Source organism: Fusarium redolens (genome assembly GCF_020744475.1).
Source record: "Fusarium redolens strain MPI-CAGE-AT-0023 chromosome Unknown BKA55scaffold_6, whole genome shotgun sequence".
In the NCBI taxonomy this organism is placed as follows: Eukaryota; Fungi; Ascomycota; class Sordariomycetes; order Hypocreales; family Nectriaceae; genus Fusarium; species Fusarium redolens.
In genome coordinates this window covers 887745-901819 of record NW_025763669.1, presented here as the reverse complement: position 1 = coordinate 901819, position 14075 = coordinate 887745, and the positions used below count along the sequence as shown (strand labels likewise).

At 47.2% G+C, this 14075-nt stretch overlaps 3 protein-coding genes across 3 annotated transcripts; 2 read left to right on the top strand and 1 right to left on the bottom strand.

The window, feature by feature from the left end:
* Positions 1 to 620: 620 nt before the first annotated feature.
* BKA55DRAFT_688384 (phosphate transporter) lies at positions 621 to 2391 on the top strand (the record flags this gene model as incomplete). Its single annotated transcript, XM_046199199.1, has 2 exons — positions 621 to 696; positions 740 to 2391. The coding sequence occupies 2 exons, from the start codon at positions 621 to 623 to the stop codon at positions 2389 to 2391; spliced, it is 1728 nt and encodes a 575-aa protein (XP_046050935.1).
* A 57-nt stretch (positions 2392 to 2448) lies between these two features.
* BKA55DRAFT_563908 (uncharacterized protein) lies at positions 2449 to 4022 on the bottom strand. The gene has a single exon (XM_046192444.1). It carries the CDS (start codon positions 3906 to 3908, stop codon positions 2637 to 2639), a length of 1272 nt encoding a protein of 423 aa, XP_046050934.1. The 5' UTR covers positions 3909 to 4022; the 3' UTR covers positions 2449 to 2636.
* Positions 4023 to 7515: 3493 nt separating this feature from the next.
* Positions 7516 to 8503, top strand: BKA55DRAFT_725638 (uncharacterized protein; the record flags this gene model as incomplete). The annotated part of the gene is made up of 2 exons (XM_046201117.1): positions 7516 to 7771; positions 7821 to 8503. The coding sequence occupies 2 exons, from the start codon at positions 7516 to 7518 to the stop codon at positions 8141 to 8143; spliced, it is 579 nt and encodes a 192-aa protein (XP_046050933.1). The 3' UTR covers positions 8144 to 8503.
* Between the last annotated feature and the right edge of the window lie 5572 nt (positions 8504 to 14075).

Genomic DNA, 14075 nt, shown 5'->3' with positions numbered 1-14075 from the left:
TGCCTTGTTGTGGTGGTGATAGAATGGCTTCACTCAAACCAGGCGAAGATGAAGTCATGATATACGAGCCACAATGACACCCAAAAGCCTTGAATATCCGTTGATTCCGTTGAAATAACCTTTTCAGCTTCTAAACCGCCAAGTCTCTTAAATTGTATCATCCTTCTTGTAATCGCCTCAACACGCGTCTCTCGTCAACCTCGTGCTCCATCCTCATGTTTTCATTGGCTCCTCAACTCTTTTACCACCACAGCCCCCATATCACCACACAGACATCTCGGCAACATCTTAAACAAGTCTTGCTCGGTCCTCAATTCGATCATTTTACCCCCTGCATCGACCGTTTCTTCACCAGAAAAGCCAAGATCGGTTCTAACATCTCGCCTATCGAATCATAGCTTCGCAAGGACGCACACTTTTTGCGGGAGGACGGATAGTTAAACCAATCCTTTGGGTGTTTAAAGGGAGCTTGGGACCCACGATCGTCGACTGCGGCTTATGCTTTGATCAGTGCTTATCAGCCTTTGTTAATGGTTGTCTTGATCATGGATTGAGATATCGCTGTCGTGGAGACAGCAGCAAGCCATTGATAGTCTATTATTGTTATTACCCCGAATGAGATGGCGGTGCTTCATCAGTATGATTACATCTTTGCTCTTACTGTTATCTTCGCCTGTCTCGATGCCTGGAACATTGGTAAGTCTTTCGAGTATCTTGCTGGATTACGCTGACATTGTAGGCGCCAATGATGTCGCCAATTCCTTTGGCACGTCGGTCTCTTCGAGATCGCTGACCATGAAGCAAGCAATGCTCGTAGCAGCAGTTTGCGAATTCAGTGGCAGTGTATCCGTTGGATCTCGAGTAGCAGATACTATCCGAACAAAGATTGTCGATCCTCACCACTACGACAGTTCACCCGGCGTTTTACTTCTTGTCATGATGTGCACTATCATGTCATCCTCGCTCTTCCTCACTTTTGCGACTCGGCAAGGATTACCCGTCTCGACGACTCATTCTCTCATAGGCGGTCTAGTTGGAGCTGCTACAGCGTCGATAGGCATCACCAAAATCAATTGGGGATGGCATGGTGTGTCGCAGATCTTTGCGGCATGGATTATTGCACCGTTGATCGCAGGCTGTATGGGGTTTGTACTGTTCATGTTCACCAAGAAGTTCATCTTGACGAAACAGACAGCTGTCAGGAGGGCATTCTACTCTATCCCGTTCTATACCTACTTGACAGTAGGTGCACTCACGATGCTTCTCGTTTGGAAAGGGATCCATACTATCAACCTATCTACTCGAGATATCGTCATATCAGTCTTTGCGACAGCCACTGGAATGACTCTCCTCCAAATCTTCTTTCTACTTCCCTTCCTATGGACGAGAATAATGCACGAGGATTGGACTCTCAAATGGTATCATGTCTTTCAAGGACCACTTCTTCTCTGGCGATCACCACCTCCGCCGACACCAGCTGGATTCACTAAGCCTCGCATCAGAGACTACTACCAGGGACATCTCACACGGGAGGAACTCAACCATCTACGTACCTCTGAAACTCTTCTTCAATCGATTCAAACACCAGACGGCCAGTTACCCGATCTCGACCGCGACGATGAATGGATTCTCCCACCGCCAGCTCAGACGCCACCCAAAACACCCCCAGGTCGCTTTGAACCTCGTGCCTCGTCGGAATTCATACCTCCACGACCCGACGGCTCATGGAACAGTCCTAAAGTAATGGCATGGAAAGTTAACCGCGTGCTACTCCGCGGACTAGAGAAGGACGTCGTGGCCATGCAGAAGCGGAACAATATCCTCAACTGGGACTTGGAGGACATGCACGCTCGATCAGCGCACTATGACAACCGTGCAGAGTACATGTATTCCGCTCTTCAGATCCTCACCGCCGCAACAGCATCTTTCGTCCACGGCGCAAACGACGTCAGTAACGCAGTCGCCCCGTTCACAACCGCATATCAAGTATGGTCTAGCGGAGGCATTCCCGAATTCGTCGCCATCCCGATATGGATTCTCGTCGTAGGTGGTGCATGTATCGTCGTTGGACTTTTGACCTACGGCTACCACGTCATGCGGACACTAGGCAATCGTTTGACACTCATTTCGCCAAGTCGTGGTTTCTGCATGGAACTTGCGAGTGCAATCACTGTGCTTATGGCGACGAGGCTGTCTTTACCCGTGTCTACTACGCAGTGCATCACGGGAGCTACGGTGGGTGTTGGGTTGGCGAATGGGGATTGGAGATGTATTAATCCGAAGCTTGTGCTTTGGATTTACATGGGTTGGTTGATTACGTTGCCGGTGACGGGAGTCATGTCGGGCTGTTTGATGGCACTGATCATCAATGCGCCGAGATGGGACGGGTGATTATATTAAAGAGTGTTTGCATTTTTGGGCTTAGCGATGATACCTATTCTATCTTTTGGTTCGTGTTTATAATGATATGATATGACTATAATTAGAAGTATACACTAGAAGCTTATAGAATACTTAAGGCTAAAGTAACTCATGCATGCAGTTTGGACATAATTACTACCGTAACAAGATAATGGGACCATGGGGCCAATGCGTCCCGCTCGTGATGGCTTCATGATTGTTTGCTCATCTCCACACTAACGGCTAGCCTCCTGTAAAACAGCTCGGGTATGACACCTATTCCGATCTAACATCTCCTCAAGTTGATCCCACAACTTAAAAACATCAGACTCGTCAAGTTCTGGATCGTGATCACCCACTGCGGCCCACTCCTCTATAGGTATGATATCGTGATTCGCCAGCCCAACCACGAACCTCCTCATTTTGACATCCGATCCGTCTGAATGATCAGCAAAGGGGTCTCCAATTCGTTTATGCACTGGGCGCGTCGTGGTCGTAAATTCAACTAGTTGTTTGGGCTGTCTGTCGAGGAAGAGGTTGATGATGTTGATCCAGACTTGCTTGGCTGGGGCTATGCAGTTCCGGAGGCTGATCTTCTCAAGCGTCCCTGTATGGTTGGAAAGAAAACCAACGAGCTGATGTGAGATCTGAGAGTAATCCAATTCGAATGTTGTTAAATATGGTAGATTGATAGACAGAGATGCCCAGTCTATCGGTTCCACGAGTTGCTCATTGCCAATGACTGCATTCATCTTCCCAGTGAGTCGCAAGACCAGAACATTGTGCAGATTCTCCAGAAACATCTCCGGAAAGAGAGTTATGAACCCCTGATGCGCTGTAGTCATCTTCCCATATTTGTAACTCCCGCCATCTCCCATGTATCCCACACCGGCAAGTGTCATCTCAAACGATGTCAGGTGTTTAAGAAGACCTTTCCACGTTTCTGACTCACATGCACGATATGTTTCTCGCCCAGTTGGCGGAAGACTATCGATCTCAAGTCGAGAAAAGGAGCCGGCGCTTTTGCTCAAGGCTAGTAGACTCCCTTCGATAAGAACCCTCCAAGGCTCTGTATCGTGTTTTCCGTGCCATCGATGAAATTCCCAACGGTTCAAACACTGGGGTGATAGAGCCCATTGCGATAGCTCCCAGTGACTTAGGTCGAATTGAAACTTGTCCAAGGACGGAAACGAAGTGAGAGATTGTAGTGCTGCTCGAGTCTCATCACTGAGCTTGATCTCAGGCTTGTGCCTCCTGTCTCGAGCTGGCCAAGGATGATGGGGTTTGTATCGGATTTCGCGAACAATGTCCCTTCGAGGCCCAGATGCCAGAGCCAACAATGCACTTCCAGATCGTGAAGTTTCGTTTAATTCAATGGTTGAGTAGATTTGACGTTGAAAAGTTGACATCAGTCGATGAGATACTGCGCAAAGTTTTCGCAGATCTTCATGATCGACATAGTTAGAAATTTCGAGGAGAATCTCGGGAGCAACTCGATTGAGTGCCATTTTGACAGTGTGCTGTAATGAAACAAGGAAATCTAGGGAGAAGAAGAAGAAGAATAAAATGAGTGAGAAGAGGAGAGGAGGGTATAAAAATTTGATGTGAGTGAGAGGTTGAGTGATAAGCTTCAGGCTATATCGAAATCTGACGTTAGATCGTGGCTCTTGGCGTATGAGGCTTGAGTATAAGAATCTCTCTGACGACAACACGAGTCATGCAGTGTCTCCGAAACGACATTAGCAAAATTATATTGCAATTCTTCTCAGGAAAGCAAGTGCATCAGACTTTGTACCCATGACAGAATAGTCTGAGTCGCGAATAACTTGATCACTTGCTGGTGAACTCAAACCCAATGGACTATATCCTGGCTGCTGGTTTCTTAACAGATCACTGCGCTAAAATAGAAGACTTTCATATCTGTAAAGGCAGGTAGGTATCTTGGATGATGCTGTTGTATGCTCTCCCTTGAGCAGAATATATAAAACAACCCAAGCTTAGTCTTAACAGGCTTGTCTCCTAATCCACTGACCTTTCTATATAAGAATAGGTTATTACTTACAAGTAGGTAGTGGGGATGAAGCCAAAGCGATAAATAGCTACATCACACACATTGGCCTTACAACCTTGTAAACAGACTATTGCGCTAAAATAGAAGGTACCTTTATATCTGCAAAGGCACTTAAGTATCTAAAGATCACACTGTCTTACACTGGTGCTTGCCTACCCTGTACCCTCCTCGCGGCGGGCAAGCGTGGCCGAAAACTGGGACCTAATTCATCTAGCGGCTGCCCTGCCATCAACTGCTACGGCCATATCAAAGTACAGGAGCCAAGTTGACCATCGTTTTCCATCATATATTTCCTTTGCCACTTCATCGCATTATCTGTCTTCAACCTGTTTTCTTTTACCATGTCTACATGTATCATCTTCTGCTCTGCCCGATTGCCAAGTCAGATAACCTCGGCACAATGAGATGAGATGATGCGCGATTGGTGTATTGGTTGTTGGGTGATTGTCCTGACTGGGGTGAACCAAACTGTCGGGTCAATCGATGAGGGATAAAATGTCTGCAATGTCCTGCCTGGCATTTGTGTGGCAGTCGCCCGTCTGCTTCAATATTGTGCCATAATGCTTCTCAAACCGCCGCGCCGCCCCGAGCCGCAGTGTGTTGAACCTCCCATCATCATTCGGCATCCCCCACTATCCTGACACCAGAGTACCTTGCTCCGTTTCCCTAGGCTGGATGTTCTTTCGAGACGCAATAAATTTAATTATGATAACAAGTACGGTATTCATCATAGAACAGTCTTATCAGCCTATCAGATCATTACAGGTAATACTTCGATAGCATACCTAAGTTATAATCATCCAGGAAATAACCCCATAAGGCTAAGTTACAATGGCTTCTTGACGGGTGAACAGTATTTTCTTTATATCCTCCAAGGTTAACGTCTGCTGCTAATACGCATTCTCTCAGCTAACCTCTTTCAGGGATCGATAGACATCACCCGCTCGCTGTTATTTATAACTTCAAGGATTAGCAGTTTCTACACGACAGTATACCCAAGGCACAGAATAGTTTCGAAAGCGCACCGTTAGCAGCAGCATCTACAACTACTAATTACGCTCTATCTGGCGGTTTATTAATACAGCTAGCTTATCTAATACCCCAGAATTAATCTTCGTAGTTCTAACAGAACCGGATAGGGGATTATATTGCAAACCGTGGCCAAGATTGCAGGCCAGACAACCCCTCGAACATTTATCACCTTCATAATGAAATTTTGAGAGATTTTAACTCTCGAGCCTTTGCTCTAGTACCCAAGATATCAGGTCAAGGCTACTACCTGGTTGCACATTACCTATCTACGTCAGATAATCTCTTGTACCCTGCCAATATCTTTTACAATCAGGAAGCTTACCAGCTTGAGATACACACGGTCTAATATCTGTATGCTCGCTTTACTTATATATTTTTTGGTCTTATTTGCCCTTTCACAGAGCACAGAAGACAAGTAGTAATTATTAAGCCTATAATGAATCAGTACGGGCTGTGCACTTGGGTCACTACTATATCCTAGAAGGACCCAGAGCAGGTAGTGCTACAACAAATACAGCTCACTAATCAGCCGCCCAAGAAGAGAAAACTCCCAGAATCCAGGATAGACACCGAACTCCAGCAGGAGCCGAGGCCTTTTAGACCATTACCTACTAAACATGGACAAACCCCACCATTATTCGATCTAAGACGGCCACTCCTAACTCAGAGCCTGCCACTACATGCCACTAATGATCGTCTGCTACATCATTCTAGTAGGCAGGCATGCCCTCTTACCTTTAATGATCTTCCACGCGAAGTCCGTCTCCTAATCTAGGAGGCAACTTGGCCTAGACCTCGCCTAATCGGAGTTAATATAGTTAAGCTTGTTAGCCAATCGACCGAAGATAGCAAAGAGATCGAAGATACTGCTAGATTTCAGATCCTTAGAAGCATAGCAAATTGGCTTAAAGTAGGCGAGACTAGACAAGTGCCTAAGCACGATCGATACCTAATTACTTTATCTGTATATGCAGAGTCTCAGAAGCATATAATAGATCACTTTACTCTAATTTACTACTACGAGTACAGCAAATAGTAATTCTATCTAAATCTGGTACTTAACATCCTCTAGGCTCTAGATAATTCGTGGGGTCTTAGAGACGAGGATATGATAAACTTGTCAGGCGCTTATGGGCGACAACTAGCTTGCATCAAGAAGCTTGTTGTAGGTGCGGAGAGCTGGCGTGACATATTTGACTTAAAGCTTTTGTGCTATCTAGGTGGCCTCGAAGTCATGCAGATACGTCTTGATGATGATGCCTCGCCAGTGGTTACCAAACTGCTACAGGATATCGACCTTCAGTTCCAAAACGACGATAGGTATTTCTCTCGTTTCCAACTCATTGCCAGTCTTACATAATACGTGGTGAATACGAGATCCGGAAACATATCGGGTGATAGTAAACTGACTCATTAGATTGTTGTCATGTTTAACACGGCATCATCTTAGCAAGACATGCCGGCGTTTCCATATGGCCGTGATGCAATAGCATCCTAAAGCGCCATCAGCGCCACCGGTCTATTGCAAAGCGGTTATGACCGCGTGTGTGTTACTTTCATGTGTGTATATATATTATGATTTCTAGTTTACGAATATTAGTTCAAGCTATTTAGAAAGTTACTGCTACGCCAAAAGATAAGGGATTGATAACTTTCTCCGAAAATTCGACGATTATTACATGGTACACAATAGGCTTATGTGTGTTCGCCATTCAAGACCGATATGTACTACGTTCAAGAGTTGGGTTCAGCGTAACTTCGTACAGCAATATTAGCTTTTTACGACGTCCATGATAACCACTCCCAGCTTCAGATGCCCCATTTATGATTTATGATTAAAACTATGGAAGAACAGAGGAGATTATTCTGAATATTGCAAAATGAACTTATCGTGTACGTGTCTAACCAAACTTTTGCTTCGTCATCACCTTCCAAAGAATTGCATTGTTCACAAACTCCAAGATTTGCATACCAAAACCCATTGTCGGCTCTCCTCACAACGAACTTCATTAATGCCGACCGCAGTTAAAGCGCCTGTGGTGTGGATAAACGGCTTCCCAGGCACTGGCAAGAAAACAATCGCCGACGCTATGAAGCAACTCGATCCCAACATCCTAGTGTTAGACAACCACAAGTTGATCGACCCTGCAGCAGCCTTCTCCAGAGAGCACCCAGAATACAACACACAACGACAAAAATATCGACAGGAATTTCTGCAGAAATACGTACTTCATCACTCCAGTCACGACCACCTCGTCGTCTTTACAGGTACATCCCCCCTCGGTGCCATCATCCAGCTAATGCTCACACTCATTAGACTTCCAATCGGATAACGAGCTGGGTCAAAGTGTGGTACAAGAGTATGCCAACGCCGCAAGTTATGCAGGCCGCCCTTTTCTTCCCGTGTATCTGACCTGTGGTCTCGAAGCAAACATTAAACGGGTAGACAACGCGGAGAGGGTGGCGAGCGGGACTACGAAGTTACTCGATCAGGATCTATTGCGAAATCTGAGGGAGCGGTGTGAGCTGTTTAGGTTTCAGGGGTACCCGAGCTTGATGATTGATTCAACGGACAAGACGGCTTTGGAAAATGCCAAGAAGATTCTTGATACAGTGGAGGGATGGCGAGATGCAGATTGATCGTAAGTGACAACAACAGGGGAATATCATACTTTGGCACGGCTATGGAAGGCTTTCTCGACCCGAGATAATTGATATTATGAAGGAAAAGACGTTTCGATATCGGACGTCAGTCCAGACTGGATACTCTGAGGTAATTCGGAATGTGGTTGTCGAAGCTTGGGCTGATATGCAGACTCCCGCATGGAGGAGGTCAACACCCGACGGATGTACTGTAAGAGAGATGACGAGGCCTCAAACAACTGATGAGCCACATAGTATCCTGTATAATCAGTTAGTGAGTTAGTGCACGTTGGCATCGGGTAACACGTTTCGCCCTCGGGATGGGGAGGCTGGTAGCCCCCCGCGCAGATGTTGAGCATCATATTTATGATGACAACAGCGGGAGACAGCAGATATGACTTCACAGAAATCATTATGACATATCAATCTCTTTCAAGACAGTCTAATCACGTGCGAGAGCATTGGTCGTTTCTGATTCATATACTCGTCCCCTCCATCCTTTTCCCCCTTTCTCTTCTTTTTTTCTCCAGAGTTCACCATTTCCCCTACTTGTCACTATGTCCTGCACTCTCGTCACCTTCGTACTCATCCGAGTCTTCTTGGTTGAGTACGAAACTCACCTCCAGTCTCATCAGTACCGGCATCGAAGCACTATCTCCTACCATGTTGACTTCTCCTTCATCACTTCGTTCGACTTGGAGCCTCCTTTACCCCTCAATCTACGAGCAGACTTATGGCATCGCCAGATGTCAAGTTTAGTTCCGTACAGCTGGCGGTACTTAGTGAAGAACCGCTGTCTCATGGACTGTACACTACCCTTCTATCACATGAAGATCCTTGTTATGATCTTGACAGCAAGCCTACGTTTCCTGTCTCGCCGTCAACTCCACCATCACACAAGGCACCATTATATATTCTCCCCACCGACCAAGTTTGAATACCATCAACCTACCGGCCAAACCGAACGGATCCCAGGCAGCCAAGCCAGGCATTACGTTTCTGCCATACAACATGACACCTCCAACAGAGAGCCCTTGACCATACCCCGTCCCATTGACTGACGCCATACGGAGCCGGAGCTAACATCCTAGACACTCAGCTTGTTCCGCACCACCGAATCGGTGGTGTTGACGGAGTAGAGAGCTACCTCTGGAACTAAAGTTGTCCCCTCCATTGAGGAAAACTCTGCCCTGACCCCAGCAAAGCCGAGATCGAAAGCCATCTCAAGAGACCTCAAAAGGGGCGTCTCGGTTTTGGCTACATACTCCCAGACGAAGCCTTTGACTGGGCCGCGTGGAGAGAGGGCCACTCTTACTACGGAGGCAGGGGTCGGTATATCATGCTGAAGCCTGGACAAACAGTCTATTTTCCGCCCGGCACGATGCCCAAACGAGGTCTCAGAGGAGCCTCAAGCGAAGGCCACTCATTTCTCTGACTTCGCGAATGGCACTGAGATGGAGGGCTTCGATATCCAAGCTTCCGCGATACGATTAATGCAACATCACAAAGGAACTCGCATTAAGATATAAGAGCTGGAAGAGCAGCGACTTGTCTTATGGCGCGGACTCGCTTGTCTTCTAGGACATGCGTCTCGGACTTTCTTCTTCTTTACTGGATTGCCAAGTTGTTTCGAATTGATCCTTTTCCTCTGAGACTAAGCCCATCGAGCGTGGTTCGTTCTTTGCATAGTTTTGCCAATTCTGCAAAGCTATACAGGACTAGGAAGTCACCATCACTACACTCCTGTATGACGGTCAACTGACAGCATTGTTGACGAAGTAACACCGCTTCACTTCGATTTAATCACATTGCAAGGCTGATTGGACTATTTTTGTTGCTTGTTCTGCCGGGCCAAATCTCGAGCGTATGGGCTGCAGTCGGCTCGATACTTCCAGGCGAGAGGTATCGAAGCTGACAGTGGACTCTCTTAGGACTTACCGTACTCCGATTTCTCTATAAATCATGGTTGCCTCATCTCCCATCCGGAAGACATCGTGGCACATGTCAATCAGCACGACATACTCATGCTACCACTGCAAGGGCCAATTCAACCGCGTTAACTCACTACCTCAGAAACTATGGAAGACTTTCATCAACATTTGGAGAATCTCGAGCAACAGAGACTTGATGATAACGAAGCGGCTAAGAAGTGCTCTCGAACATATCAACCAATAGCTGCTCAAGCCTGATGAAGCCTTTTACCCAGAAAAGGAGTTTCCGTCTAGTTCGGGCGGGAGCAACCGCCTCTTGATTCAAACCAGACAACTCTCATCGCTCTCGGTATTCATACTCGACTCTTTTATATTTATGTTACGTACCCCTGACATCAACAAGAGACCTCGATCATCCGGCAAGTCTCCGCACCATCGCGCCCCGCCCACAGACTACCGCAAGCCAGAGTTCGCCTCGATCATGCAGCAAGTCTTTATAGGAGGCTGTATAGGAGCCACTGACAGGAGTATCTAGTCTACTGAGCTGGATACCCGCTTGATCAGTACTTTTGGGTCGTAAGAGAGCTGGCTGAGTCCAGTGCTCTGGACCAAATCTACGACGTGAATGCGGTTCCCATTCTAACTCAACAATAATGTGCGGCGAAACATGACAGAGGCCCTCGATTTGCCCTGTTCTTTCTGGCACCTCCTCCGCACTACCTACCACTTGTTTTTCGTCGCCATACTTGTGGAATACTTGAGATCGACCGGCGATCTGAGTGGCGATGAATAGACAGCAGATGGACTTGGACACCGTGGGAGATGTCTGACACTTGTTTCTTTTGCGGCGTACTGTCGCCGTTCTCTCAACACGCCTCCCATCCACACTTTGTCACATCTCATCCTACCATCCCATTCTGACTCGCCTGTTGGATGATGTTCCCATTTTACCGTCACCCCAAGGAGGATCGTCGTTAATCAAGCGACCGAACGCCGGATGATCCTTGCTATTCTTAGGTCAAGAGAGCATCTCCATGTTCACGATCTCGCGAAGCTATTCCAAAAGGATAACAAGGGACTTTTGATCTATGCCCCCTTGGTTCCGCGTGTTTCCAAGAAGGAGCATTGGGCAGCTGATCCAGAATTACGAGGGGGAGGATTATTTTCTGGACATTGTAGTCTGAGCCTCGGTCTATGCAACCCGCTCACAGGCTTTCTCTACGTCTAGGACAAATTTGCCTGCGGTACTTGAGCCCTCCTATGATCAGCCATGGTCCTTTTTCTTATATGGGGAAGCTTCAAAACTACCAATATCTGAAGCCATTAAACCATATTCATCGGCTGGCATATGTTTTTCAAAGACTTGCCAAAGCATGAAGTCTATTGCATCAGGAGATGCGAAGAATGTGTTAAGGTTGGTAAGCCTTGTACTCACCCATCAGGGAGAATCACTTGCCTCAGTTGCGAAAAGGCGAAAAAGGGTTGTAAAAACTTCTCACATGCAGGTATTGCCGAGAAAAAGGCAACATTAGAATGCGACAAATGTTGGGTAGAGAAACCCATCGATAGTACCGGGACACGTCACCGCAAAGCATACGACGTCGTGAATGCCGATAGCCACACCGCCGTTGTTCCTATGAGGACTTTTTGGGGCGGAATTCGTGCTGGTGTTTAACTCTACCCTGCAGGAACATACAATCAGCAGAACCCAAACACCATGGTGGAACCGATCACGGCATCGAGGCAAACCAACAAAACCCAAGATCGTCTCGAGGGCTACAAGAGTTGAAGATTATCCTTACAATAATTGCTCGATCCCTCCTTGGATAGGGGCAAACAAGGTTCTGCCCATGCTACAGATGCCAAAGCGGCCAGCAAAAGGAACCACCATCATAGGTGAACTCAACGACTTGTTCACTGACGAACAAGATGCCACTTCCCAGGTCAAAGAACATCTTCTTACCGAGACATCTGCACTGAATTATCGGCTTGCCGGGACGAGAGGCTTGGATATGGCTCATCTCACGCTCTATCAGAGGGCCATTTCTATTCCAAGATTGGAGACTTGTAGGAAGAAAGCTGTGAAATTCAATAACAAGCCTGCCAATGATCGTCTCAAAGGCTGTGCTCGTCATTTGTCATGCATCAGACGAAACGTTTGGCTTGCAACTCTTCTTGCCCAAACGAGTCCTCCGCGAGCGGATATATCTTCAGCGACAGCGACTTTCTGGCCGGAAGTGCAGCTACAGGCGCTCCTAGTATAGGAAAAACTGGCACAAACTCTCCGCAATATTGGAAAGCATATTGGCCGTGCATTCATGGACAAGAATCCTATTGCCAAGGCTATAGGATGCTGCTATGGCTGTAAAGGATCCATCCGATATGGAGAGGCAATGGCGGCCGAGGAGTTCGAGGAGAACATACTCTTCCAATCTAAGGAATATCTTTCGCGACCGCGACGTTCAGCACCGAGGGTAGAGATGGAGGCACTGCCGATGCAGGGTGTCGGTGTGCTGGAACCTAGCACCAGATTGGAGAAGACAACGTCGACCACGGCTTCAACTTTGCTAGTCTGGACGAGCAGATACAGCCAGCCGATGAACTTTATGCGCACGAAATCTCTCGCTACCCAAGACCTCAGGAGGATAATGCGGATATGCATCAGCTCCCTGACATAATGACCCTAGACGACATTGCCAAAGACGAGACTACGGCTTCTATCATCTCGTGATGAGATTGCCCACAAGAGGCTGAACATAAACATGAGGAGGAGGAAAGGGAAATTAACTATGCCGGCGCCTCGATACAGAGACCAACAAATCCTACCGCATGTGGCGCTACTTCTCCCTCTCAGCAGCCTCACGCTTCAACATGGCAGATTTCCTCGCGAAGCGAACTTCTCTACCCATCGCAGCGCAGTGTACGAGACAGCGAACATGGCTTCGAAGAAACTGACAACGATAAACACAAATTCACCAACGGCCTCAACAGTCAGCGCCTTAAGAATAGGCCAGTCTTCAACTGCGCAAGAGATTGAATGATGCAGTGAACGATGCCACAATCATCTTCCTTCACATCCAATTTGTCAGACCTTGCCACTACCCACGCACGACCATGGCTTCCGGTACCCCGGCCAGGAGTCTCGGGGAGAAGCTCAAGGCAGCCATTGCCAACCTCGCCGCGGCGAATGAACAATACGTCGAATCGACGGCGCAAGACAATCTCGCCGACACCTTGACCGATAGTTCATACGATCACATCTTGAACAATGATGAAGGACGTTTGGAAGCATTGCAAATCTCAAGCCCCTTCGCAGCAGGCAGGGCGCACGTGCAGCAGAATGAGACCGAGAAGAAAACTTGAATCACCATCATTCTCATTGACTTGACTTTCTTTTCCTCAAGACATTCCATCTTGACAATCTTACCGCAACTCCACACACCAAACACCAAGAACACTCTCTCAACACACAATCTTCTCACCCGTACAGACTTTTACCAACAGTCAACGTGTTGTCCTTCATCATCTATAACACCCCCCGGAGATATTCCTTGATATGAAGCTGAAGTTATTTCATCTCCTAACAACCGACATCAAAAGTCCTTGCCCGCGCCCATTCTACTCAGAGCGTGAGATGGCATCCGTTCGAAGCGTTGACTGGTTCAGCAACTACTGAGAGAAAGTTAGACCTGCTGTTAAGTGTTTGGTTGATGAACACAACTACCAAGTTGCTCTTTGATTCCCTGGTCTAACATGAACCGTGGGCAATGGTTCATGGATGAACCTCTTTCCGATGGCATCCGTGGAACATCACTACCATATCGGTGACGATATGTTGGGGACAGTGTCCATACGAAGGATCTATCATGCGAGGAGAGTGAGGAGAGTGAGGGCAACAATCACATCTTTCCGGCTTCAAGCAAAAGGTTTTGCTTGCACCGAACTGGGATAGACTCCGAGTGATGGCATCAAACTAAAAGAAAACATCACAGTCCAGC